We start from the raw sequence: 26,052 nt of genomic DNA on the forward strand, positions 1-26,052 counted from the left end.
GATTACAGGCGCCCGCCACCACGCCCTGCTAATATTTGTATTTTTAGTGGAGATGGGGTTTCACCATCTTAGCCAGGCTGGTCTTAAACTCCAGAACTCATGATTCACCTGCCTCAGCCTCCCAGAGTGCTAGGATTACAGGCGTGAACCACCACGCCCAGCCGCCAAATACTATTTTAAGCAATTTGTGCATGTTAATTCATTTGCCCCTGATAGCAACCCCCAAAGTATACATTATGATTATTTCCACTTTGCAGTTGAGGAAAATGAGGCATAAAATCATAACTAATTAGTTCAAGGCCACATAAGTGACGAAGGGAAGAATGCTTGCTCTTAACCCTTAATCCTATACTTACGCTAGGTTGGTCCCAGAGCTTTCTGCTAAAAGGTTGAGTGGTGAATATTTAAACTTTATGGAAAAATCCCATTTTCCTGTTACTATAATTTGTTACCTAGCATAGGATTCACATCTAAAGAGAGGCAAAAAAACAAAACAAACAAACAAACAAAAAAATTTGGAACTAATTACTGGATGAAGCAAAAGATAACTGGAACTGAACATTTCAGTTAGGATATTTGAAAACCAGTGAGATTTTGCCATCTGAAGAGAAGCCTGAGGAGCATCTGAGTAATGTTCTTTTGAACATTTTAATTAAATAATTAATTATTTTTTGGAGACAGGGTCTTGCTCTGTTGTCCAGGCTGGAGTGCATTGGCGTGATCATAGCTCACTGCAGACTCCAACTCCTGGGCTTAAGTGATCCTCCCACTTCAGCCTCCCGAGTAGCTGGGACAACAGGCACACATCACTGTGCTTGGCTAATTTTAGTATTTTTTGTAGAGATGAGGTCTCACTGTGTTGCCCAGGCTGGTCTTGAACTCCTGGGCTCAAGCAATCTTCACACCTCAGGCTGTCAACACATTAGGACTACAGGCATGAGCCACCGTGGCTGGCCTGAATAATGTTCTTTATTAGAGCCGCATCTGACTCCACTGCACACAGGACACACTTGGAATCTAAGTGCCACCTTCCTTGAAATATGAAGATGCCCCTTCTGACTCACCACCAGTATGAAGCCATGCTTCCTCCCTGCCAGAATCCATTAATATTTGATATGGTTTTGTTGTGTCCCCACCCAAATCTCATCTTGAATTATAGTTCTCACAATCCCCATGTGTCATGGGAGGGACCTGGTGGGGAGGTAATTGAATCATGGGAGCGGTTATCCTCATGCTATTCTTGTGATAGTGAGTGAGTTCTCATGAGATCTGATGGTTTCTTTTTCTTTTTTTCTAAATTTTTTTTTGAGATGGAGTTTCATTCTTGTTGCCAAAGCTGGAGTGCAATGGTGAGATTTCAGCTCACTGCAACCTCCACCTCCCAGGTTCAAGAGATTCTCCTGCTTCAGCCTGCCAAGTACCTGGGATTACAGGCGCCTGCCACCATGCCCAGCTACTTTTTTGTATTTTCAGTAGAGACAGGGTTTCATCATGTTGGCCAGGCTGGTCTTGAACTCCTGACCTCAAGTGATCCAACCACCTCAACCTCCTAAAGTGCTGGGATACAGGCATGAGCCATAAGGAGATTTTCCCCCTTATGCTTGGCACTTCTCCTTGCTGCTGCCATGTGAAGAAGGACGTGTTTGCTTCCCCTTCTGCCATGATTGTAAGTTTCCTGAAACCTCCCCAGTCATGCTAAACTGTGAGTCAATTAAACTTCTTTCCATTATAAATTACCCAGTCTCAGGTATGTCTTTATTAGCACTGTGAGAACAGACTAATACAATATTGTCATGGCATATGACAGCACTGACTAAAAGAAAAGCCACTCATTTACAGAATCTCCCTTCCTTCTTTAAAAGTAAGAGAAAGTAAGTATAGTTCAACCTGAAGTAGGAGGCTGAATGAGCCCTCTGACCATATTTTGACCATAGCAGATCTTACAGAATGAAAAGCCAAGTTTGACTTCTTCTTTCCCAGATCAAATAAATCTCTCCAGGCCGCCTCTTCTAGCCTGACAAAAATTCTTAGGATGTCCCGAGGGAGAGCAAATCTTATTCTCATTCCTATTTACAGATTCAGCTGGGACACTGACTGATTTTCTCTAGATTACAAACCAAGACATCTCTATGGCTAATATTAAAATGTCAGTACCTTAGGTTCCCATCCTTTGCTTAACAGAGCAGCCCCAAGACCAGCAGACTCCACTGGATGGAAAGGCCCGAGATCCCCCCGAAGTCATGTTTATGAAACAGCTACTTTCAAGGAAACCAGTCATTCTGAGGGCACTCATTTGGAATCTGTGATTCCCTGTCATGGGCTGAGATTTTCTTTTGCATAAGATACAGGAAACAAATGGTAGCTTTGAAAGAACACTGGGTTTTGTGCCAGGAAGATTACTGACTGGCTGCATCATTCTGAGAGTCCTGTGGCCTGTCCTGACCTCAGGTTCTTCACTTCTAAAATGGGAAGTGGTGTGGGGATAGGCCTAGTAGAAGGACTCTAAATTCTTTTCTAGATCCAAAGGTAAGTGTTGCAAAATGGTGGCAATGACAAGATTTAAACATTTAGGGAGGCTTGGTGCAGTGGCTCATGCTTATAATCCCAGCACTTTGGGAAGCCAAGATGGGAGGATTCTTGAGCCTAGGAGTTCAAGACCAGCCTGGGCAACATAGTGAGGCCGTGTTTCTCTTTAAAAAAAAAAAAATGTAGGCAAAAAAAGTGTGGTCTTGGGGCACATAGACATCTTTGCCATTTGGCTTGCTGCAATATTGCTCAAGATTTTATGGTCATGGACAAGGGTCTGATCCCAATCCATCATAGACCAATACTAGCACTCAGCCCGTGACACATGCAGCTCACCACGTGAGTGCAGTGACACTCAAACTTGTCCCCACCCTACTCAGTATGATGGGTCCACTGATCACCCACTGGGAGATCATATTGCTGTTGAAGTTTCTAAACACCTTACAGGCAATTTCTGTCTTTGTCACAGACTGGTAATAAACAGTTGTCTGACCAGAAGCAGTCCCTGGACCATACTTTGAGTATTACTGGGTTTGGCCATTTTTCTGTAATAAAGCAAGTCCCCTATGGACTTGAGCAGGGCATCACTTAGACAACTGAGATGCTTTTGTTTGTTTGTTTAGACAGAGTCTCACTCTGTTGCCCAGGCTGGAGTGCAATGGTGCAATCTCGGCTGACTACAACCTCTGCCTCCTGGGTACAAGAAATTCTTCCTGCCTCAGACTCCCGAGTAGCTGGGATTACAGATGCCCGCCACCATGCCCAGCTAATTGTTTGTATTTTTAGTAGAGAGGGAGTTTCCCCGTGTTGGCCAGGCTGGTCTCAAACTCCTGACCTAGGTGATCCACTCGCCTCAGCCTCCCAAAATACTGGGATTACAGGCATGGCATGAGCCACTGCACCCGGCTGGATGCTTTTTTTTTTTTTTTTTTTTTAAATAAGCAACTGGAAAGCAGAAAAGTGAACTTATTAACTTTTATTTTAAATTCCGTGCAGGTTTGTTACATAGGTGAACATGTGCCATGGTGGTTTGCTGCACAGATCAACTCACCACCTAAGTATTAGCTATTCTTCCTGATGATCTCCCTCCCTGCAGCTCCCTCGACAGGCTCCAGTGTTTGTCCCCACTGTGTGTCCATGTGTTCTCATCAAAGGCTAAATTTTTTTTTTTAAATAACCTGCTGAGACAGTTGGGTACAGTCCTCATGCCTGTAATCCCAGCACTTTGGGAGGCTGAGGTTGGTGGATCACTTGAGGTCAGGAGTTCAAGACTACCCTGGCCAACATAGTGAAACCTCATCTCTATGGTGTTAATACAAAAATTAGCTGGGTGTAGTGGCACACAACTGTAATCCCAGCCACTCTGGAGGCTAAGGCATGAGAGAATCACTTGAACCCAGGAGGCAGAGGTTGCAGTGAGCTGAGATCTCACCACTGCACTCCAGCCTGGGCGACGGAGTGAGACTGTCTCAAAAACAAAACAAAACTCCTGCTGAGATAAGCCTAGCCTCTCACCCTATTCAACTTGGTCTGCCCACAATTGGTCTGGATTCTTCTCAAATCCATCTATCATATTCTCCTATTTCTTCTGCCTTTGGATTTGTTCTTTTTCATCCTCTACTTTAGCTCATAGGCTCAGCAGTCCTGAAATTCCTGCTGAAGGCCAGCAGGTAGGTGGTAAACAGACAGATTAGAGCTGTTCCCAGGGCAGGAAGGAACTTGACAGCTGCCATGAAGATGGGATGCCTCTTGGCCTTGTTAGGCAGTGGCCACTCCTCTCTCAGTGCTGCACTCCCAGCCTCCCTGCCTTCCCCTGCTCTGGACTGCAAAGGTGAGGTGTACCCCTCCAACGCACCCTTGGACCTGGATGCTCAGCCAAGGTTGAGGTCTGGAATGCCATGCTAATCTCAGGGCAGTGACACCCCTCTCAGTTGTTTCTGAAAGTGGAGAGGGAGTCTGATAAGATCAAACAATTTGAGATTGTTTATATATTGTACATTGTCGTATCATTCTTTTATTTTTATAATAAAAGTCAAAACCTATTGGGCACCAAGTCCAAGACAGTTCTAGGTACTCTTTGCATATATTGACTTAATACTCACCCTCCCCAATAAAGTTGATCTTTATTATTATTATTATTATTATTTCTTTTTATAGAAGAAGAAACTGAAGTAGAGAGAGGCTTGCCTCAAATTACACAGGCAGCAAGCAGAGATTCTGAACTTGAACTCAGTAAGTATTATGTGGATGTTCATGCCCTTAACCATTGCCTTATACCATCTCTGGATATAAATGGTGGTTTCTGAACCTCATGGCAATCCTATTGATGAACTAAGGCTGATACAGATACATTAAATTGAAAACTATTTCTTGAGCAACCTCATAGGTGCCAAACAGTAATCTAGGCACTCAGATATAGTACACTGAATGATGACCCCAAAAAGATATGTCCACATCCTAACCCTCAGAACCTATGAATATGACCTAATGTGGATAAAAGGGTCTGTGTAGATGTAATTAATCTAAGGATCTTGAGATGAGATCATCCTGAATTATTTAGGAGGGCCCTAAATGCAGTGATAGGGGTCTTTATAAGAGACAAAGGAGAAGACACAGAGAGAAGAGGAGAAGCCCATGTGAAGACGAAGGCAGAGATTAAAGTGACACAGCCACAAGCCAAGGAATGTCTGGACCCACTGAGCTGAGAGAGGCAAGGAAGGATTTGCCTCTAGACGTTCTGGGGAAAGCACAGCCCTGCCAGTATCTTGATTTTGGACTTCTGGCCTCTGGAACTGTTTTAAGCCACCCAGTGTGTAGAAATGTGTTACACCAGTCTCAGGAAATGACTACAGTAGGTAACCAAGACAGTCCTTACTCTGGTGGAGTTTACATCTGAGAGATGTAATCTTAGGGAGTTATATCTTAGGGATGAACAGAATGTAAATGTAACATATAATGAAAAATGATACGGAAACATTTACCTAACAACTCAAACCACATTGTCTTCACCCTCCATCCAGGGAGTTTTACCTGGACTGAGTAGTAATGATCACTTCCTTTCATATGCACCCATAGCCCCTTTCATAACATCCACCATGGGAGCCATTCCACCATTTAAAAATTGATGGGTGATGGCCAGGTGCGGGGACTCACACCTGTAATCCCAGCATTTTGGGAGGCCAAGGTGGGCAGATCACTTGAGGTCAAGAGTTCAAGTCCAGCCTGGCCGACATGGTGGAACCCCATCTCTACTAAAAATACAAAAATTAGCCTGGCATGGTGGCGGGTGCCTGTAATCCCAATTATTCAGGAGGCTGAAACAGGAGAGAATCGCTTGAACCCAGGAGATGGAGGTTGCAGTGAGCTGAGATTGCGCCAGTGCACTCCAGCCTGGCAACAGAGTGAGTGAGACTCTGTCTCACACACACACAAAACGATGAGTGGCATGTCAGTGTTCCCCTGCAACCTGTAAAAATCTTCATCTCCATCTCCTCAGGCCTTACCTGACATTACTTAATAATGGGGGGAAAAATGGCATAACCTTAATGACCAACAAGAAGGAGGTACATGGAGACCAAGAAGCCAGGGGCGCCATGATGCATGCTTGTACAGATTGTTATTGCCCAAGATGCCAGCCAAGGGAACAAAGGAGGCTGAAGTCCAGCCAGTGGCTAAGTGGTGCCTACCCTGTGGAACTGCATTTTCTTTTCTTTTTTTTTTTTTTTTTGAGACGGAGTCTCACTTTGTCGCCCAGGCTGGAGTGCAGTGGCCGGATCTCAGCTCACTGCAAGCTCCGCCTCCCAGGTTAGGCCATTCTCCTGCCTCAGCCTCCCGAGTAGCTGGGACTACAGGTGCCCGCCACCTCACCCAGCTAGTTTTTTGTATTTTTTTAGTAGAGACGGGGTTTCACCGTGTTAGCCAGGATGGTCTCGATCTCCTGACCTCGTGATCCGCCCGTCTCGGCCTCCCAAAGTGCTGGGATTACAGGCTTGAGCCACCACGCCCAGCCGGAACTGCATTTTCTAATTGCACAAAGGAGCCATGTGGCCCAGCAATGGCCCTGAATGCTACTGGTCTTTAAAGATGTCTGATCCTTCCAGTTAGAATCTGGTCAAGCTGGCAGCCCCATGCTGCACAGCATGGTAATGCTTAAAAGTCTTCCTCCAGGCACCCTGGCCAGGGGGACATTCTTTGCTGGCTCAGTGTCCCTGTAATTTCATAGGTACTCTCTGTGCACTAGGCGGTATTCGGATATTATTTAATTTTTTTCCTTTGCCTTTCTGCATAAGAGGAACAAACACAAGACACTAGGATCCCTGGAGTGGTTTATTCCATTAGAGATTCTGTTTCAAAGGAGATAAAAAGGCTTGGCAGAGATGTGGGATATGCTTCAGCAGGAAGCACACCGCCATCTCCTCACTCTGTGTGTGGCCTCAGGCGAGTCACATTTAGGCCTCCATTCCCTCATTTTTCACTTTGCAAGTTTAACTGAACATGTACTCCAACTATGCTAGAAAGAGTTTCCCAAAACAAGGATGGGAACTAGGATGCAGGCAGACTTCTCCTGATCCACCTACCTAAATCTAAGTCATCTCTTAGTATGTAACCCTTTCCTCTCGCCTGGTCTGCATTTCCCACTGTTAAGGTTTATACCTTTGGGTGAGAGATCCAAAAAAATTCTTGATGTTGGAAGTTGGTTTTAGGATAGCAGAAAGAAGATGAGTATTTTTTCTAGCATCCTTGCATGCGTTTGCTAAGGGGCCAAAATCCCATGCTCAGAGACGGCTTGTGTATTTTGTCACCCATTCGCTGTCCTGGAGGGCTCCACGCCTAGACCTGAGGGAAAGAGAAGCTGGGAAGGCTGGAGGAAGCAGGTCTTGATGAGCATCAAGCAGCCTCAGGTCCCACAGTACTCTTCCCTGTGGTCTACACAGTGAAAAGGGGAAACACGAAGTGGGGATTGTGCTCAAGAGATCATCTTGGCTCCGAGCCCTTGTGATGGAGGTACCAAATAAGACCTCCATGCTGGAAGATCGCTGGAAAGGACTGAGACACTATCTAGTCTGCTGCCTTCAAAATGCATATTTCATGAAAACTGTGGAAGAGTATGTCAGCAGGAGGCTTGATGTTTTCATTCCATCAAGAATGTAGAAGGGTTGGAAATGATCACGTTACAAGCTAAAGGGGCTATGCAAGGTGACCTAAAATTGGAAAAAGACTATTATCAAAGCTTTTTGTAGAGAGAAAACTTGGGGTGTGGCAATCATAGGCCAAAAAGCCTAGAACTGGCTACCAAAAAAGTTGACTTTGCAGCATTCCTTCCATCGCAGCAATTATTCTGAGGGCTGGAAAATGCATGCATTTCCCAAATACGGCTCTTACATGGCCTTGGTGTATGGAAGAAATTCTCTACTGTTTTCATAGTTTTGGGCACTTTAAATCCAATTTACCAGACCAATAATGAGGTGATTATAATGGATCCTACAAAACCCGAGTGAGGCACGATGACTCTGGTACATCTGGCAGGCGTTCTGCTACTGTTGCTAAGTAACACACATGAAATGTTGAACTGCTGGACTGCAGTTTAAGAGTGTTTCCTCCCTTACCTGTGCCAGCTTCCAAAGCTGACCACAAACCCCAAGCATCTAGATTTTTTTCAGTCAGCGAAGAGGGCTTTTTCTGTGTGGTCCTTGGAGGATAGGGCAGGGATCAGAGAGCGGATAGGAGCTGCAGGGAACAAAACTTTCACCCCAAAGAAGGATCCTCTGTAATAATGACAGTTGTTGCAGTATAGACTTGGGTTTTATTTTGCAAGTAAATGAGTTTCCTGTCACTTTCAGGGTTTGGGGAGAGACTGTTTTTTGACTCCCACTCATTATGTTCATTGCAAATTCAAGAATTAGATAGGAGTTGATCCACGTAACATGTCAGTTATGCATACTCTAAGATTCTATGGTTTTATGAACTGTCATAAAGTTATTGCCTTTGCAAAAGCAGCACAATATTGAATGTAAAAACCAAAAAAGCAACTATTTCTTTTTAACTCTGAACAGACTTTCATGGCTCAGTGCTTAAGAGAAACCCTATATTTTCAAGCAACTGAAACACTTTGTCATTTTGCACTGAGAATCACTAATGTTATCTTCATAAATCTTTTTAGGGTTCTGTATTATGAAACTACTTGGTGGTGAGATTTTCATCTTAGTATCAATACACATAAGGCCAGGCTTTTGAGCAGTAGTTCTCAATTCAGAGAGATTTTGTCCCCCAAGGCAACATTCAGCAATGTCTGGAGACATGTTTTATTATAATGACTGTGAAAGGGTGATGGTGCCCCTGGAAACCATTGGGTAGAGGCCAGGGATGCTACTAAATATCTTGCAGTACTCAAGACAGCCACTCACGACAAATAACTATCCAGCCCTAAATGTCAATAGCACAGCTGTTAAGAAACCCTGTTCTAGGGGGATGGAAGAAACAACAATAACAACAGCAGTATTCTTTTTTTTTTTAGAGGCGAGGTTTTGCTCTTGATGCCCAGGCTGTAGTGCAATGGCACGATCTCAGTTCACTGCAACCTCTGCCTCCCGGGTTCAAGTGATTCTCCTGCCTCAGCCTCCTGAGTAACTGGGATTACAAGCGCTTGCAACCACGCCTGGCTAATTTTTTTGTATTTTTAGTAGAGACGAGGTTTCACCATGTTGACCAGGGTGGTCTCGAACTTCTGACCTCAGGTGATCCATCTGCCTCGGCCTCCCAAAGTGCTGGGATTACCGGCATGAGCCACCGTGCCCAGCCAACAGCACTGTTCTTACTGACAGCCTGCTGTTCTTGGCACTTCACAAACACATCTGACCTCTACACATTACAACAGCACTGGAAGGTGGGTCTAGTTTTCCCCAATGTACAGGTGAGGACACTTAAGTTCAGAGAGTTTACATGGCTTGTCCAAGATCAAACAACTTGTAAATACAGAACTAGGACTCCAACCAAGTTTGGTCAAGCTCTGAGGTCTGGCTTTCTAGTGAGTTTGCTATGCTGGAGCCCTTTTCAGAAGCACACACTGTTTCTAGCAGCGGTTTAGACTGTACACAGGCTAGAAAGTACTATCAGGAACAAAGGGCTTCCAAAAGAGACAGAAGGGAGCCAAGCCTAAAATGAAACCTGCACTTCATGAAAGAACCTGAAGGGGGCAGTCTCACCATCACGATGACCAACCACAAAAGGCTGAAGACCGGCACCTCCAGGGTCGTGGTGCATCCGACGCACCGTCTTCTGAAGAAGTGTGTGTGGAGGTTGAGGAGGGAGAATCACATTACCTGTCCCTCCTACATCACGAGGTGAACGTTAGTGTAATTGCACTCAATATCAGAGGTCTCAAAAATTTTAGCTTAAAATAACTTCTGTTGAGATTTTTGAGAACATGCTTTAGAATTAGGCAGAGTTGAGTTCAAATACTTGCTCTTTCACTTATTTTTTTTTTTAATTATTTTTCATTCATCTTGTATGTTCTTCCATTGAATGTTTTTAGGGGCGGCAACAAGTTACTATACCTCCTGTGCGTCTCTTCTCTCATCATCATCATCACCATCATCATCACTACCTCATGGGAGTATTATGAGGCTTAAATTAGAAAATTAATGAATTAAATGGAGGCAGAAAAGCTAGGCCACTATCCAGAAGGGAGTGACAAACCAGGAAATATTACACAATATAGTGACACTACTATATAGTTTACTGTATACATAGCATATATAGTTTTATTTTGGAAGGAAGCAAAAGAATGGAAACAATAATTGGGCTGCATTGCCAAATGTGGCTGAACATGGGATGGGGACCCAGGCTGGAAGTGCATAGATGTGGAATGCCACTGTGGAGTGCTCCCCTTCCTGCTCAAAAGAACAGTGAATCACAAGTTAAAAATAGCAAATGTGAAGAACACAATGAATCCCAAGCAAGCGTCCTTTGTGATTTCTTTTTATTTATTTATTTATTATACTTTAAGTTCTAGGGTACATGTGCATAACGTTTATATCATGTATAACTCCCCAATGCAATCCCTCCCCCCCCCCCATGATAGGCCCCAGTGTGTGATGTTCCCCTTCCCGAGTCCAAGTGATCTCATTGTTCAGTTCCCACCTATGAGTGAGAACATGCGGTGTTTGGCTTTCTGTTCTTGTGATAGTTTGCTAAGAATGATGGTTTCCAGCTGCATCCATGTCCCTACAAAGGACGCAAACTCATCCTTTTTATGGCTGCATAGTATTCCATGGTGTATATGTGCCACATTTTCTTAATCCAGTCTGTCAGAGATGGACATTTGGGTTGATTCCAAGTCTTTGCTATTGTGAATAGTGCCGCAATAAACATACGTGTGCATGTGTCTTTGTAGTAGAGTAATTTATAAACCTTTGGGTATATACCCAGTAGTGGGATGGCTGGGTCATATGGTACATCTAGTTCTAGATCCTTCAGGAATTGCCATACTGATTTCCATAATGGTTGAACTAGTTTACAATCCCACCAACAGTGTAAAAGTGTTCCTATTTCTCCACATCCTCTCCAACTCCTGTTGTTTCCTGACTTCTTAATGATTGCCATTCTAACTGGTGTGAGATGGTATCTCATTGTGGTTTTGATTTGCATTTCTCTGATGGCGAGTGATGATGAGCATTTTTTCATGTGTCTGTTGGCTGTATGGATGTATTCTTTTGAGAAATGTCTGTTCATATCCTTTCCCCACTTTTTGATGGGGTTGTTTGTTTTTTTCTTGTATATTTGTTTGAGTTCTTTGTAGATTCTGGATATTAGCCTTTGTCAGATGAGTAGATTGCAAAAATTTTCTCTCATTCTGTAGGTTGCCTGTTCACTCTGATGGTAGTTTCTTTTGCTGTGCAAAAGCTCTTTAGTTTAATGAGATCCCATTTGTCAAATTTGGCTTTTGCTGCCGTTGCTTTTGGTGTTTTAGACATGAAGTCCTTGCCCATGCCTATGTCCTGAATGGTACCACCTAGATTTTCTTCTAGGGTTTTTATGGTATTAGGTCTAACATTTAAGTCTCTAATCCATCTTGAATTAATTTTCGTATAAGGGGTAAGGAAAGGATCCAGTTTCAGCTTTCTACTTATGGCTAGCCAATTTTCCCAGCACCATTTATTAAATAGGGAATCCTTTCCCCGTTTCTTGTTTCTCTCGGGTTTGTCAAAGATCAGATGGCTGTAGATGTGTGGTATTATTTCTGAGGACTCTGTTCTGTTCCATTGGTCTATATCTCTGTTGTGGTACCAGTACCATGCTGTTTTGGTTACTGTAGCCTTGTAGTATACTTTGAAGTCAGGTAGCGTGACGCCTCCAGCTTTGTCCTTTTGACTTAGGATTGTCTTGGCAATGCGGGCTCTTTTTTGGTTCCATATGAACTTTAAAGCCGTTTTTTCCAATTCTGTGAAGAAACTCATTGGTAGCTTGATGGGGATGGCATTGAATCTATAAATAACCTTGGGCAGTATGGCCATTTTCACAATATTGATTCTTCCTATCCATGAGCATGGTATGTTCTTCCATTTGTTTGTGTCCTCTTTTATTTCACTGAGCAGTGGTTTGTAGTTCTCCTTGAAGAGGTCCTTTACATCCCTTGTAAGTTGGATTCCTAGGTATTTTATTCTCTTTGAAGCAATTGTGAATGGAAGTTCATTCCTGATTTGGCTCTCTGCTTGTCTGTTACTGGTGTATAAGAATGCTTGTGATTTTTGCACATTAATTTTGTATCCTGAGACTTTGCTGAAGTTGCTTATCAGCTTAAGGAGATTTTGGGCTGAGACGATGGGGTTTTCTAAATATACAATCATATCATCTGCAAACAGGGACAATTTGACTTCTTCTTTTCCTAACTGGATACCCTTGATTTCTTTCTCTTGCCTGATTGCCCTAGCCAGAACTTCCAACACTATGTTGAATAGGAGTGGTGAGAGAGGGCATCCCTGTCTTGTGCCAGTTTTCAAAGGGAATTTTTCCAGTTTTTGCCCATTCAGTATGATATTAGCTGTGGGTTTGTCATAAATAGCTCTTATTATTTTGAGGTACGTTCCATCAATACCAATTTATTGAGCGTTTTTAGCATAAAGGGCTGTTGAATTTTGTCAAAAGCCTTTTCTGCATCTATTGAGATAATCATGTGGTTCTTGTCTTTGGTTCTGTTTATATGCTGGATTACATTTATTGATTTGCAAATGTTGAACCAGCCTTGCATCCCAGGGATGAAGCCCACTTGATCATGGTGGATAAGCTTTTTGATGTGCTGCTGGATCCGGTTTGCCAGTATTTTATTGAGAATTTTTGCATCGATGTTCATCAGGGATATTGGTCTAAAATTCTCTTTTTTTGTTGTGTCTCTGCCAGGCTTTGGTATCAGGATGATGTTGGCCTCATAAAATGAGTTAGGGAGGATTCCCTCTTTTTCTATTGATTGGAATAGTTTCAGAAGGAATGGTACCAGCTCCTCCTTGTACCTCTGGTAGAATTCAGCTGTGAATCCATCTGGTCCTGGACTTTTTTTGGTGGGTAGGCTATTAATTGTTGCCTCAATTTCAGAGCCTGCTATTGGTCTATTCAGGGATTCAACTTCTTCCTGGTTTAGTCTTGGAAGAGTGTAAGTGTCCAGGAAATTATCCATTTCTTCTAGATTTTCTAGTTGACTTGCGTAGAGGCATTTATAGTATTCTCTGATGGTTGTTTGTATTTCTGTGGGGTCGGTGGTGATATCCCCTTTATCATTTTTTATTGCGTCTATTTGATTCCTCTCTCTTTTCTTCTTTATTAGTCTTGCTAGCGGTCTGTCAATTTTGTTGATCTTTTCAAAAAACCAACTCCTGGATTCATTGATTTTTTGGAGGGTTTTTTGTGTCTCTATCTCCTTCAGTTCTGCTCTGATCTTAGTTATTTCTTGCCTTCTGCTAGCTTTTGAATGTGTTTGCTCTTGCCTCTCTAGTTCTTTTAATTGTGATGTTAGAGTGTCAATTCTAGATCTTTCCTGCTTTCTCTTGTGGGCATTTAGTGCTATAAATTTCCCTCTACACACTGCTTTAAATGTGTCCCAGAGATTCTGGTATGTTGTATCTTTGTTCTCATTGGTTTCAAAGAACATCTTTATTTCTGCTTTCATTTCGTTATGTACCCAGTAGTCATTCAGGAGCAGATTGTTCAGTTTCCATGTAGTTGAGCGGTTTTGATTGAGTTTCTTAGTCCTGAGTTCTAGTTTGATTGCACTGTGGTCTGAGAGACAGTTTGTTATAATTTCTGTTCTTGTACATTTGCTGAGGAGTGCTTGACTTCCAATTATGTGGTCAATTTTGGAATAAGTGCGATGTGGTGCTGAGAAGAATGTATATTCTGTTGATTTGGGGTGGAGAGTTCTATAGATGTCTATTAGGTCCACTTGGTGCAGAGCTGAGTTCAATTCCTGGATATCCTTGTTAACTTTCTGTTTCGTTGATCTGTCTAATGTTGACAGTGGAGTGTTGAAGTCTCCCATTATTATTGTATGGGAGTCTAAGTCTCTTTGTAGGTCTCTAAGGACTTGCTTTATGAATCTGGGTGCTCCTGTATTGGGTGCATATATATTTAGGAGAGTGAGCTGTTCCTGTTGAATTGATCCCTTTACCATTATGTAATGGCCTTCTTTGTCTCTTTTGATCTTTGATGGTTTAAAGTGTGTTTTATCAGAGACTAGGATTGCAACCCCTGCTTTTTTTTGTTCTCCATTTGCTTGGTAGATCTTCCTCCATCCCTTTATTTTGAGCCTATGTATGTCTCTGCATGTGAGATGGGTCTCCTGAATACAGCAGACTGATGGGTCTTGACTCTTTATCCAGTTTGCCAGTCTGTGTCTTTTAATTGGAGCATTTAGTCCATTGACATTTAAGGTTAATATTGTTATGTGTGAACTTGATCCTGTCATTATGATATTAACTGGTTATTTTGCTCGTTAGTTGATGCAGTTTCTTCCTAGCCTCGATGGTCTTTACATTTTGGCATGTTTTTGCAATGGCTGGTACCGCTTGTTCCTTTCCATGTTTAGGGCTTCCTTCAGGGTCTCTTGTAAGGCAGGCCTGGTGGTGACAAACTCTCTAAGCATTTGCTGATCTGTAAAGGATTTTCTTTCTCCTTCACTGATGAAATTAGTTTGGCTGGATATGAAATTCTGGGTTGAAAATTCTTTTCTTTAAGAACGTTGAATATTGGCCCCCACTCTCTTCTGGCTTGTAGAGTTTCTGCGGAGAGATCTGCTGTTAGTCTGATGGGCTTCCCTTTGTAGGTAACCCGACCTTTCTCTCTGGCTGCCCTTAAGATTTTTTCCTTCATTTCAACTTTGGTGAATCTGGCAATTATGTGTCTTGGAGTTGCTCTTCTGGAGGAGTATCTTTGTGGCGTTCTCTGTATTTCCTGAATTTGAATGTTGGCCTGCCCTACTAGGTTGGGGAAGTTCTCCTGGATGATATCCTGAAGAGTGTTTTCCAACTTGGTTCCATTTTCCCCCTCACTTTCAGGCACCCCAATCAGACGTAGATTTGGTCTTTTTACATAATCCCATACTTCTTGCAGGCTTTGTTCATTTCTTTTTCTTCTTTTTTCTTTTGGTTTCTCTTCTCGCTTCATTTCATTCATTTGATCCTCAATCGCTGATACTCTTTCTTCCAGTTGATCGAGTCAGTTACTGAAGCTTGTGCATTTGTCACGTATTTCTCGTGTCATGGTTTTCATCTCTGTCATTTCGTTTATGATCTTCTCTGCATTAATTAGTCTAGCTGTCAATTCTTCCACTCTTTTTTCAAGATTTTTAGTTTCTTTGCGCTGGGTACGTAATTCCTCCTTTAGCTCTGAGAGGTTTGATGGACTGAAGCCTTCTTCTCTCATCTCGTCAAAGTCATTCTCTGACCAGCTTTGATCCGTTGCTGGCGATGGGCTGCGCTCCTTTGCAGGGGGAGATGTGCTCTTATTTTTTGAATTTCCAGCTTTTCTGCCCTGCTTCTTCCCCATCTTTGTGGTTTTATCTGTCTCTGGTCTTTGATGATGGTGACGTACTGATGGGGTTTTGGTATAGGTGTCCTTCCTGTTTGATAGTTTTCCGTCTGACAGTCAGAAGGACTGTCTGTTGGTCTGTTGGAGATTGCTTGAGGTCCACTCCAGACCCTGTTTGCCTGGGTATCAGCAGCAGAGGTTGCCGAAGATAGAATATTGCTGAACAGCGAGTGTACCTGTCTGATTCTTCCTTTGGAAGTTTCCTCTCAGGGGTGACTCCACCCTGTGAGGTGTGGGGTGTCAGACTGCCCCTAGTGGGGGATGTCTCCCAGCTAGGCACTCAGGGGTCAGGGACCCACCTGAGCAGGCAGTCTGTCCGTTCTCAGATCTCAACCTCCGCGTTAGGAGATCCACGGCTCTCCCCAAAGCTGTCAGACAGAGTTGTTCGCGTCTGCACTGGCCCCCGCTGCTTTCCCTATTGGACTGCAGCTGTGCGCTGTCTGCAGAGGTAGAGTCTACAGAGACAGGCAGGCTTCCTTGAGCTGCTGTGAGCTCCACCCAGTTCGAGCTTCCCAGCGGCTTTGTTTACCTACTTAAGCCTCAGCAATGGCGGGCGCCCCTCCCCCAGCCTCGCTGCTGCCTTGGGGATCGATCAAGGCAGACTGCTGTGTTAGCAGTGAGGGAGGCTCCGTGGGCGTGGGACCCTCCCGGCCAGGTGTGGGATATATTCTCCTGGTGTGCCTGTTTCCTTAAAGCGCAGTATTGGGGTGGGAGTTACCCGATTTTCCAGGTGTTGTGTGTCTCAGTTCCCCTGGCTAGGAAAACGGATTTCCTTCCCTCTTGCGCTTCCAGGTGAGGTGATGCCTCGCCCTGCTTCAGCTCACGCTGGTCAGGCTGCAGCAGCTGACCAGCACCGATTGTCCGGCACTCCCTAGAGAGATGACCCCAGTACCTCAGTTGAAAATGCAGAAATCACCGGTCTTCTGTGTCGCTCGCACTGGGAGTTGGAGACTGGAGCTGTTCCTATTCGGCCATCTTGCTCCGCCCTCCCCCTTTGTGATTCCAATGAACGTTTCAGTGGTTGCCTTCTCTAGAACAGTTGTAAGTAACTGTCATCTTCTTGGTTGCCAAACCCCACCACATAACATACAGATGCTTAATAAGATACACATGCTTATGCCTGATGTCTCTACGTCTTTGGCTTTCAGCCTCCTAACAATGTGGAAAATTAAGTGAATTTTGGTATTTGCCAGAGACCCACACAGGTACTCAGAGAATTATAGGTCCAATGCGGAAAAGAAGAGTACACTTGCATCCTGATTTTTTTTTAAAGCTGCTTGGCTCTCTCTAGGTTAGCAACTGAGACTTCAATATTTTATTCAATGAATATTTGATATGACATATTTTAGAACAGACAGCTGTTCTGATGAATTAGTCATCTCTGTGATGAATCAGTTACTTATACCTAGCCTTTTGCTTTTTGAGAACTCAACCTCTTTCCTCCACTCTGACCCGTTTGCAAAACCACTTCCTTCTGTAACAGTAACATTCCTTGGCACAGGTACATTGTTGAGAAAAGAGATCTCTAACCAACTCCTCAAATTAGAGAAACTCAGAATACCAGAGCTGGAAGATCCTAAGAGATCTCTCACTGAAGATATGAGGAAACTGAGACCGGAGAGAGTGAAAGACTTGCCCAAGGTCACACAGCAAATGATCAACAGAGCTAGAATTAATACCCTGGCTTTGTGACAGCTCATCCCATTTTCATTTAATACTCATGAAGTTTCTCATCTTCACTGAGGTTGGTCTGACCCCAACTGATAAGGTTGGGAGACAAATTTTCCCGATATTTCTCACTAATAAAAGGAAGTTTAAAACCCTGTATTTTAAACACTTTAGTAAAACCCAATGAAATGAAAGAGAATCTTAAGTGGGAAAGTAACAAGGCCAGGAACAAGACTTGATACTTGGGACAGACATGAAGTAAACAGGGCTATGTGGATCTAACTACCTAAAATCTCTAAGAGTATCAATCTGAGGTCCACATGCGGCCGCCAGGGACCCACCACACACAGTACTGGCGTGGACAATGGCTGGCAATGGGCCCAAGCCAGAAACAATCTCTTGGGCTTTCTCAATATGTCACTCCAATAAGAAGCAAAGCATTCAGAAGATGTGGACATTCAAAAAAGTCAAAAAAGGAAACGTCTACAGATTTTGCTTTCAACAATCCCAATGTTATTTAGCCTATTTTAATTCTGGTTTCCAGGGAGCCAAAAATATACTCCTGACATTACCCAGGGAAAAGCTGTGCAAAAGAATGACTACCTATTTCTCCATGGTGGCAGCCAGGTTTTCCTCTTCCTTTGCAGCTGCTTTGGTGTCACCTCTTCAAGACCACATTACTTTGAATTTTAGCAAGAAATCTTAGAAGAATGGTAGAATTTTCTGGCCTTTGGTAAAGTGGACAGTTTTCCCGACCTGGATCATCCTTAGCCTGGTAAACCAAGGCTGTTTCTAATCCACTTCAAATGAAAGCTTGGCTCTACTGTGGGGCCTATGGAGGAGAGATTTCAGTTCTAAGCCAAAGCTACTCTCACCTACAGGAATCCCCAAAGCAGATTTCACATTTCTTTGGGTCAAAGTAGGAAGGCTCAGAAACAGTCTGAATCAAGGGTTGGGATGTCCTTTATCCTTGTGTGTGAAGCCAGTTTTCTCATAAACATGATTTACTTCCCCCTCTCCTGGGGGGTTTCTAGGTATTAAAAATGGGATTTCATTTATGATCTATCAATTTTTCCATTTACAGCAATCATTCTTGAACCTGACCATACAACAGAATTATCTGGAATGCCCTTTTAAAAAACAGATTACAGGACTCCTTACTTGGGTCACTAAATCCAAATTTCCTAGAATGAGGCCTGGTAATTCCTATTTTTTAAAACCTTCCCAAGTGATTCTAATGCCCAGGGTTTAATATTCTAGTTACATTTTTCCATCCTTCCTTCTTCTATTCCTTCCTTCTTTGTGGGCTGCCCTCAAAAGCTAAGCACCACATATAATAATTCTGGCAGAAAACAACAGTCACCCTTCCAAACCACCACCAATTTATAAATAACATTTTGGAAAAAAAAACATGTCTGTAAACCTGGAACTTCTTGTACAGTTACTGGCACTGTAAAGAATCACAGAATTAGAATTAAAAGGTGATTATGCTCTTTCTTCTAGGAAGTACCTAGGGAAATAGACATCTGTCTAAGTAGAAATTTGCATGCTTTATTGGAAGTCTTTGCCATATTCAAAATGGCCTACACATAAAGAATTAAAGAATGACCTAGATCCTACCTACACCTGAAGTTCTGAGTTATGATACCATTATCTTTTGGTTAGCTAAACTAAATGACCCAATTTCCCTTAGTCTTTTTTTGTAGAAATGTTCCTTGTTCTTTGGTTACCATTCTCTATTTCTCCTTCAGTGTCTTCAAGCTATTCTTAGTTCAACAACAAGGATGAAAATACTTTCAGGGCACAACTGTACTAATACAGTTTATAGATTGCAAATAGTTGATGTATCTCTTTAGGAAAATCTAATTGATTGCTGGGGGTGACTTAGACTAGTGGGCCCAAATCTAAAGATCTACAGATTAATGTTTTGCTTTGAGTAAAGGTTTCCCTTAAAATTCCTTTATTTAATGGTTCTGTATCTGATCTTATACTTTTCAAGATTCCTATTATATAAAGATCAGATCGTAACTTTGATCTTGAAGTCACTTATATTCTCTTACTCTCTTCTTCCTTTCTCTCTGCATTCTTGCATTGTTTTAGTTAGTCCTCTTTATTTTTATTTTTATTTTTTGAGATGTAGTATCACTGTGTTGCCCAGGCTGGAGTGCAGGGGCGTGATCTCAGCTCACTGCAACGTCTGCTCCCCAGATTCAAGCGATTCTTGTGCCTCAACTTCCTGAGTAGCTGGGATTACAGGCGCCCATCACCACACTGATCTAATTTTTGTATTTTTAGTAGAGATGGGGTTTTGCCATGTTGATCAGGCTGGTCTTGAACTCCTGATCTCAGGTGATCCACCTGCCTCGGCCTCCCAAAGTGCTGGGATTACAGGCATAGGCCACCGTGCCCAACCAGTCCTCTTTCTTTTTAAATGGCTTTTCTGTAGTTTCCCTAATGCCGGTCCATTTTCCCGAATGCTTGAAGTTTTCAATTCAACAATCATGCTTCTGGAAGACTGAATTATTTGTCCCTATCCTTCACCCTTCCCTGATCTGTGTTCCTTCCACTAAAAGTTGGCTGGCTGTCTCCTCCCTTGGTTTTGGGCTTGCTCGTTGACTTGGTTTGGCAGATGGCTTGTGGGCAGTTCTGAGCCTCGGCCTTGTTTCTGTTCAGTCCTCTTGTACCTCTCCCATTGCCAGAAAGAGACGGCATCATGGTTAGCCTGTTAGTGCAGGGTAAACAAGAGTGGACTCAGGCAACATGCAGCTTGGAGTCACTTAGGTGAGCTCAGCCCTATCAGTAGAGCCATGCCAGCCAATCCACAGGGACTTTGTAACACTGTGGGGTGCTCATGTTTGCAATGAGCCTTTAGAACTATTCAAATGTCATTCTGTGAGCGAGAACTAAGCTATGTTCAACTACAGGGAAATGTCTTAGGTGACTGAATGTCCTTTATGGGAAGAGAGATAACAGCTCTTTCTTCCTATGGGATTGAAGATTAAAGACACTAATAAACATTGTGGTAGAGAAGATGCCAGCAAGATGAAGAGAAGCAGAAGGTGCCTTCCAGGGTAGGAAGAAACTCCTCCCTCAGGAGGCCATGCAGAGGAAATGATGCTCACCACAGTCCTGCTCCTACAGAGAGCAGCTCCAGGGAGCACAGTTCATCCCAGCACATATCCAGTGCCCATTTGGCCCAAAGTCATGATGAGGACAGAAGAAATGGCCCCTGAATCCAGACCTCACCATCCAACCCTGCAGGCTATTGTGATTTACTTCCTCTGGCTTGGGATTCCAGCTCTTAATGGGCAAGACTGCCTGCATACATTGAGTGAGCTCTTTTTTTTTTTTTTTTTTTTAGACAGAGTCTTGCTCTGTCGCCCAGGCTGGAGTGCAGTGGCCGGATCTCAGCTCACTGCAATCTCTGCCTCCCGGGTTCACGCCATTCTCCTGCCTCAGCCTCCCGAGTAGCTGGGACTACAGGCACCTGCCACCTCGCCCGGCTAGTTTTTTTGTATTTTTTAGTAGAGATGGGGTTTCACCATGTTAGCCAGGATGGTCTCGATCTCCTGACCTCACGATCCACCCGTCTCGGCCTCCCAAAGTGCTGGGATTACAGGCTTGAGCCACCGAGCCCAGCCGAGTGAGCTCTTTATTCCATTGACTTAAAGAATAAAAAGACCTTTAACAATTTTTTTCTGAGTATGATTATGACCACCTGAACAATAAACCAGCCCCTAACTTGCAACACCTCATTCCAATGGTCGATTTAGACAAAAACTGAGTCTCAGTTTAAAACTCTAGCCATGCAATGGCTCATACTACAAGTGCAAATTACCACCTATTGGACCATAATAACAACATATTTGCATTCAAGCCAAGGTTAAACTGCCAATTTGATTGGAAGACCATGTTTCCCAATGCCATTTAAGAAAAATAAAAAGGATGGACACTGTGGTTCACGCCTGTAATCCCAACACTTTGGGAGGCTGAGAGGGAAGAATCACGTGAAGCCAGGAGTTCAAGACCAGCCTAAGCAACATAGTGAGACTCTTTCTCTACCAAAAAAAAAAAAAGCCAGGCACAGTGGCATGAGCTTTTATTCCCAGCTATTTGAAAGGCTGAGGTGGGAGGAGAGCTTAAGTTCAGGAGTTTGAGGCTGCAGTGAGCTATGATTGCACCACTGCAGTCCAGCCTGGACAGCAGAGTGAGACCTTATGTCTTTAAAAAAAGAAACAAAAAGAAAAATAGGAAAGGTCATGTAACTAACTTTATCCTATTTTCCAAATCCTTTCTGCCTTCTGTCTATAATAACACCTACTCTCTCTATATATATGCATATGATATACATATGTATGATATAAATGGTTGGAAACAGTTTAGCCTTTATCCTTTGTATTCTAAGAAAAAGCATGTGCATGTACACGGGTGTGTGTGAGTATATATATGTATATGTATATACAAACCCTCCAAACTTTTGCTTGGCTCGTTTCCTTCACAAACAATGTTTAGCCAAGCTGCTCTGAAAGCTCTTTAAAATGCATGAGGACCTAAGCAAAGTAGGGACGTAGTCTGAAGTATGCCTTTGGGATTTACTCGGCTTGCTTTTCCCTTTAGTGACACTATTACAGGTGCTCTCAGAGTCTTCATTTGCTGTTGGTTGTAAGTGGCTGGTAGCAGTTTAGCTATTACCCTTTGTATTTTAAAAGAGCTCATACTGGGTACAGTGGTTCATGCCTATAATTCCAGCACTTTGGGAGGCCGAGGCAGGCGGATCACAAGGTCAAGAGATCAAGACCATCCTGGCCAACATGGTGAAACCCTGTCTCTACTAAAAATACAAAAATTAGCTGGGCATGGTGGCGGGTGCCTGTAGTCCCAGCTACTAGGGAGGCTGAGGCAGGAGAATCGCTTGAACTCAGGAGGCAGAGGTTGCAGTGACCCGAGGTCATGCCACTGCACTCCAGCCTGGTGACAGAGTGAGATTCCTCCTAAAAAAAAAAAAAAAAAAAAAAAAAAAGACAGACAGAGAGAGAGAGAGAGAGAGCCCATAAGCTCAGAAGACAGAGATGAAGCTCCAGATGGTGAGATTTCAGGCAGAATTTGGTGGGATGGGTTGGAGGGATAGATTTGGTTCTAAAGCATCTATGCGTACCACTTTCCATCCCTATCTCATATCTCTCTAGCTAGGTGTCCTGGGACCTGGTGTGGCTATAGCTCCCAAGTAAAAACCTACATTATTGCTCTTGTGTGAGCCTGACCAGTCACTGGCCACAGACAGGTCGCTTATCTCCCAGATTGAAATGATCAGATCCTGGTTGAGAACCATAAAGAAACCACTTTCTGAGCAGTGAAAGCAGACAATGCAAAGTGAATTTGTAGAGCACGGGCACATAACCACGAGCTCTCACTCAGCACCTCCACACTCTTCATTTTAATCCCAAGACTGTTGACTACAGTTTTCCCATTTCGAATTGACCAAATATAGCAAATTTGAAAACAGACTCACTACAGCAGCAATTACAACTAACAACCTGACCCGAAGGAGGAAAAAGATGAAAGTTAATATAAGAACTCAAAGGGAGCACCTGAAGGGGCAAGCTGCTCACAACACCTCATGGGCCCATGAAGCCATCACTGTGCTGTATTACAGCCCAATGCAATAATTAGTATTCTCTGCAGCCACAAAAAAGGATGAGATCATGTCCTTTGTAGGGACATGGATAGAGGTGGAGGCCATTATCCTTAGCAAACTAACATAGGAACAGAAAACCAAATATTGCATATTCTCACTTACAAGTGGGAACTAATGATGAGAATGCACGGACACATAGAAGGGAATAATACGCACTGGGGCCTTTCAGAGGGTGAAGGGAGGGAGGAGGGAGAGAATCAGGAAAAATGACTAACGGGTACTAGGCTTAATACCTGGGTGGTGAAATAATTTGTTCAACAAATCCCCATGACACAAGTTTACCTACGTAACAAACCTGTATTTGTATCCCTAAACTTAAAATAAAAGTTAAAAATAAAAATAAAAACTAATTAGTACTCTGTGTCATAACTCTGGGTCATGTGGAAAAGTTTAAACAACATCACTGTGTTTTGTTTAGCAAGAAAATTGTGAAGTACAGGAGAAGATAACAGTATTGAGAAAGGCCACCTAGAGGAGAGCAGTGGTTACTGCACCAAAAAACTGTCGCAGGGGTTCCCTGGCTGGAATCCACCTACCTCTGAATGTTATCTTCAAGTTGCTTGACTCTGAACTCATCCTCTTCAGACTGCCGCCTCCTGGCTTCCTCCTCTTCAGCAGTTCCAGCGGGTATGCCCTGCAGCAGCCATTTCTCCCGAAGCACTTTGGACTGTGGGAGTGAGGAAAGACAACAGACAAGATGATACTTTTCAGTCCACACTCTCCTCTCCCTCTGCGGTGGTGCTGTTTTAGCTTCACCCTTCACCAGCGCTGCCTGAATCACTGCCTTCGCCTCCTCACTAACTTGGCTCCCTACTTCCCTCTAGACCAACACCCAAAGAGATTTATATCTACATCATTTTCTATTATTAAAAAATTTTAAAAATGAATGACCATGTAATCTCATCTAGATTTAACAATTATGAACATTTTGCCATATTTTACCATATACTTTTCATCAAATGATTTTAAAGTAAATAACAGCCATATTTTACCCAATACTATGTCAGTAGGAGTCTCTAAAAATTAAGAATATTTTTCTATGCAACTGCAATTTAATTAAAAAACTTTCTAAGACCACCTAACATCTGGTCCATATTAAAGTGTTTTAAAAAGATTGTCATGCCTCTTCTTCAGTTACTCCCTTCTTTAATGACTCCCAATCATCTTCAGCAATAATCTCCAAATGCTATAAAAATCATATGCCCCTAGGTCGGCACGGTGGCTGATGTCTGTAATCCCAAAACTTTGGGAGGCAGGAAGATTGCTTGAGTCCAGGAGTTGGAGACCAGCTTGGGCAACATAGTGAGACCTTGTCTCTACAAAAAATTAAACAATTAGCTGGGTGTGGTGGTACATGCCTGTAGTCCCAGCTACTTGGGAAGGCTGAGGTGGGAGGATTGCCTAAGCCATGTAGGTCAAGGCTGCAGCGAGTTGTGATCGCACCACTGTACTCCAGCCTGGGTGACAGAATGAGACCCTGTCTCACAAACAAAACAAAACAAACAAACAAAAAAACCATACATCCCACATTTGCAAGTGTACTACAATACGGTACAGTGGAATAAAAAGCTTTTGTTTCAGGTCAATGGTTTGGAGGCAGCAATTACTGCTTTGAGAGGGGAAATGAAAACAGTTCAGGAAAAAAGCATGTTGAAATTCCCTAAAAGGAAGAGCAAGGAGAGGTAGATGTGAGAGCATAATTTTGATTCAGGTTCCACTTACATGGTCCCTAGATGGCTGACGGCAGCAGTTACTGACCCTGTGCCTCATGGCTGAGGACCAGTGAGCATGACCGTGGGCAGGTCAGTGGTCACCAGAGGAGACTACAGTGAGGATGCAGGGCACATGACCAATTCTTCCCAGAAACAGTAAGTGACCAAAGGAAGAGCAGGAGCAACGGCTATGAAGCCAGCTAACACAGAGTAAAGCCCTGGCTCTTTGGCTCCCTGGCTCACTGGCATCACCCCTGTCCAGAATTTCATTTGATCTCATCAGGCAGGGTGAGCAAGGCGAAAGGAAAGAACTCTTCTAACGACTGAGAGCCAGGGAATGCAGGCTTGGAGCAGACTCCCTGAAGCTCTTATGAGCAAAGGATGCACAAATCCATAGACTCTCATTTGTATGCAGCATTAAGGGCATTTTATTATGAACCTACAAGATGAGTCTTTAAAAATTACCAACACTGGGCTGGGCGCGGTGGCTCACACCTGTAATCTCAGCACTTTGGGAGGCCGAGGCGGGCGTATCACCTGAGGTCGGGAGTTCGAGACCAGCCTGACCGACATAGAGAAACCCTGTCTCTACTAAAAATTAGCCCGGTGTGGTGGCATGTGCCTATAACCCCAGCTACTCAGGAAGCTGAGGCAGGAGAATCGCTTGAGCCCAGGAGGCAGAGGTTGCAGTGGGCTGAGATCATGCCACTGCACTCCAGTCTGGGCAACGAGAGTGAAACTTTGCCTCAAAAAAAAAAAAAAAAAATTACCAACACTTAGTATTAGTAAGTTAGACTTCACTAATGGTCCTGATTCACCATTCTATTGAGAAGTCCAGGAGTCATTTGGTGCTGTAGACACCCTGCTCCATGCCCAGGAACAAGTTCAATCAGCCTGGAATTCCTGCACTTCCAGGAAAGACTCTGTGTTGACAAAATAGCATCAGTGTGGGTTCAGGTGACCATGGTTTTTACTGATGTTATTCTTGCCTTTTCATTACAAATCATTGTTTGTAGAGATCTGTTTGATTATTCTTGCAGCACATAGGCAAGTTTATGGTACTTGACCTGTAATTTTTTAATAATTAGGCTTAAAGACTTGAGTTTGTTCACATAGAATTATTCCTAACTATACTCTTACAGTGATTATAGACAGGAGTCACCCCCACACCCCAATATGCGTAAACAGTCATGCATCATTGGTAACATGCTGCCTGTTGAATGTGCTCTGTATAAATAGTGTGCATCTACCACCAGGATAAGTATTAAAATGTACAGTTTTTACATTATAGGGCATTGTTTGATAATATAAAATCATGTGTAAAAGAGTGCAGTACAATTTGTTTACGTTGGTTGCTTATCAAAGCTTTATCAGAGA

At 43.2% G+C, this 26,052-nt stretch overlaps 1 protein-coding gene across 4 annotated transcripts in view; it reads right to left on the bottom strand.

The window, feature by feature from the left end:
* Positions 1-26,052, bottom strand: part of PALM2AKAP2 (PALM2 and AKAP2 fusion) — a 402,567-nt gene that overhangs the window by 270,646 nt on the left and 105,869 nt on the right. For all 4 annotated transcript variants that reach the window (XM_033237853.1, XM_033237854.1, XM_033237852.1 and 1 more), the window contains exon 3: positions 23,500-23,630. In XM_033237853.1, coding sequence (XP_033093744.1) covers positions 23,500-23,630 — 131 coding nt within the window. The remainder of the gene's footprint in view (positions 1-23,499; positions 23,631-26,052) is intronic.

Source organism: Trachypithecus francoisi, unplaced genomic scaffold (assembly GCF_009764315.1).
Source record: "Trachypithecus francoisi isolate TF-2019V2 unplaced genomic scaffold, Tfra_2.0 Lachesis_group16, whole genome shotgun sequence".
Taxonomy (NCBI): Eukaryota; Metazoa; Chordata; class Mammalia; order Primates; family Cercopithecidae; genus Trachypithecus; species Trachypithecus francoisi.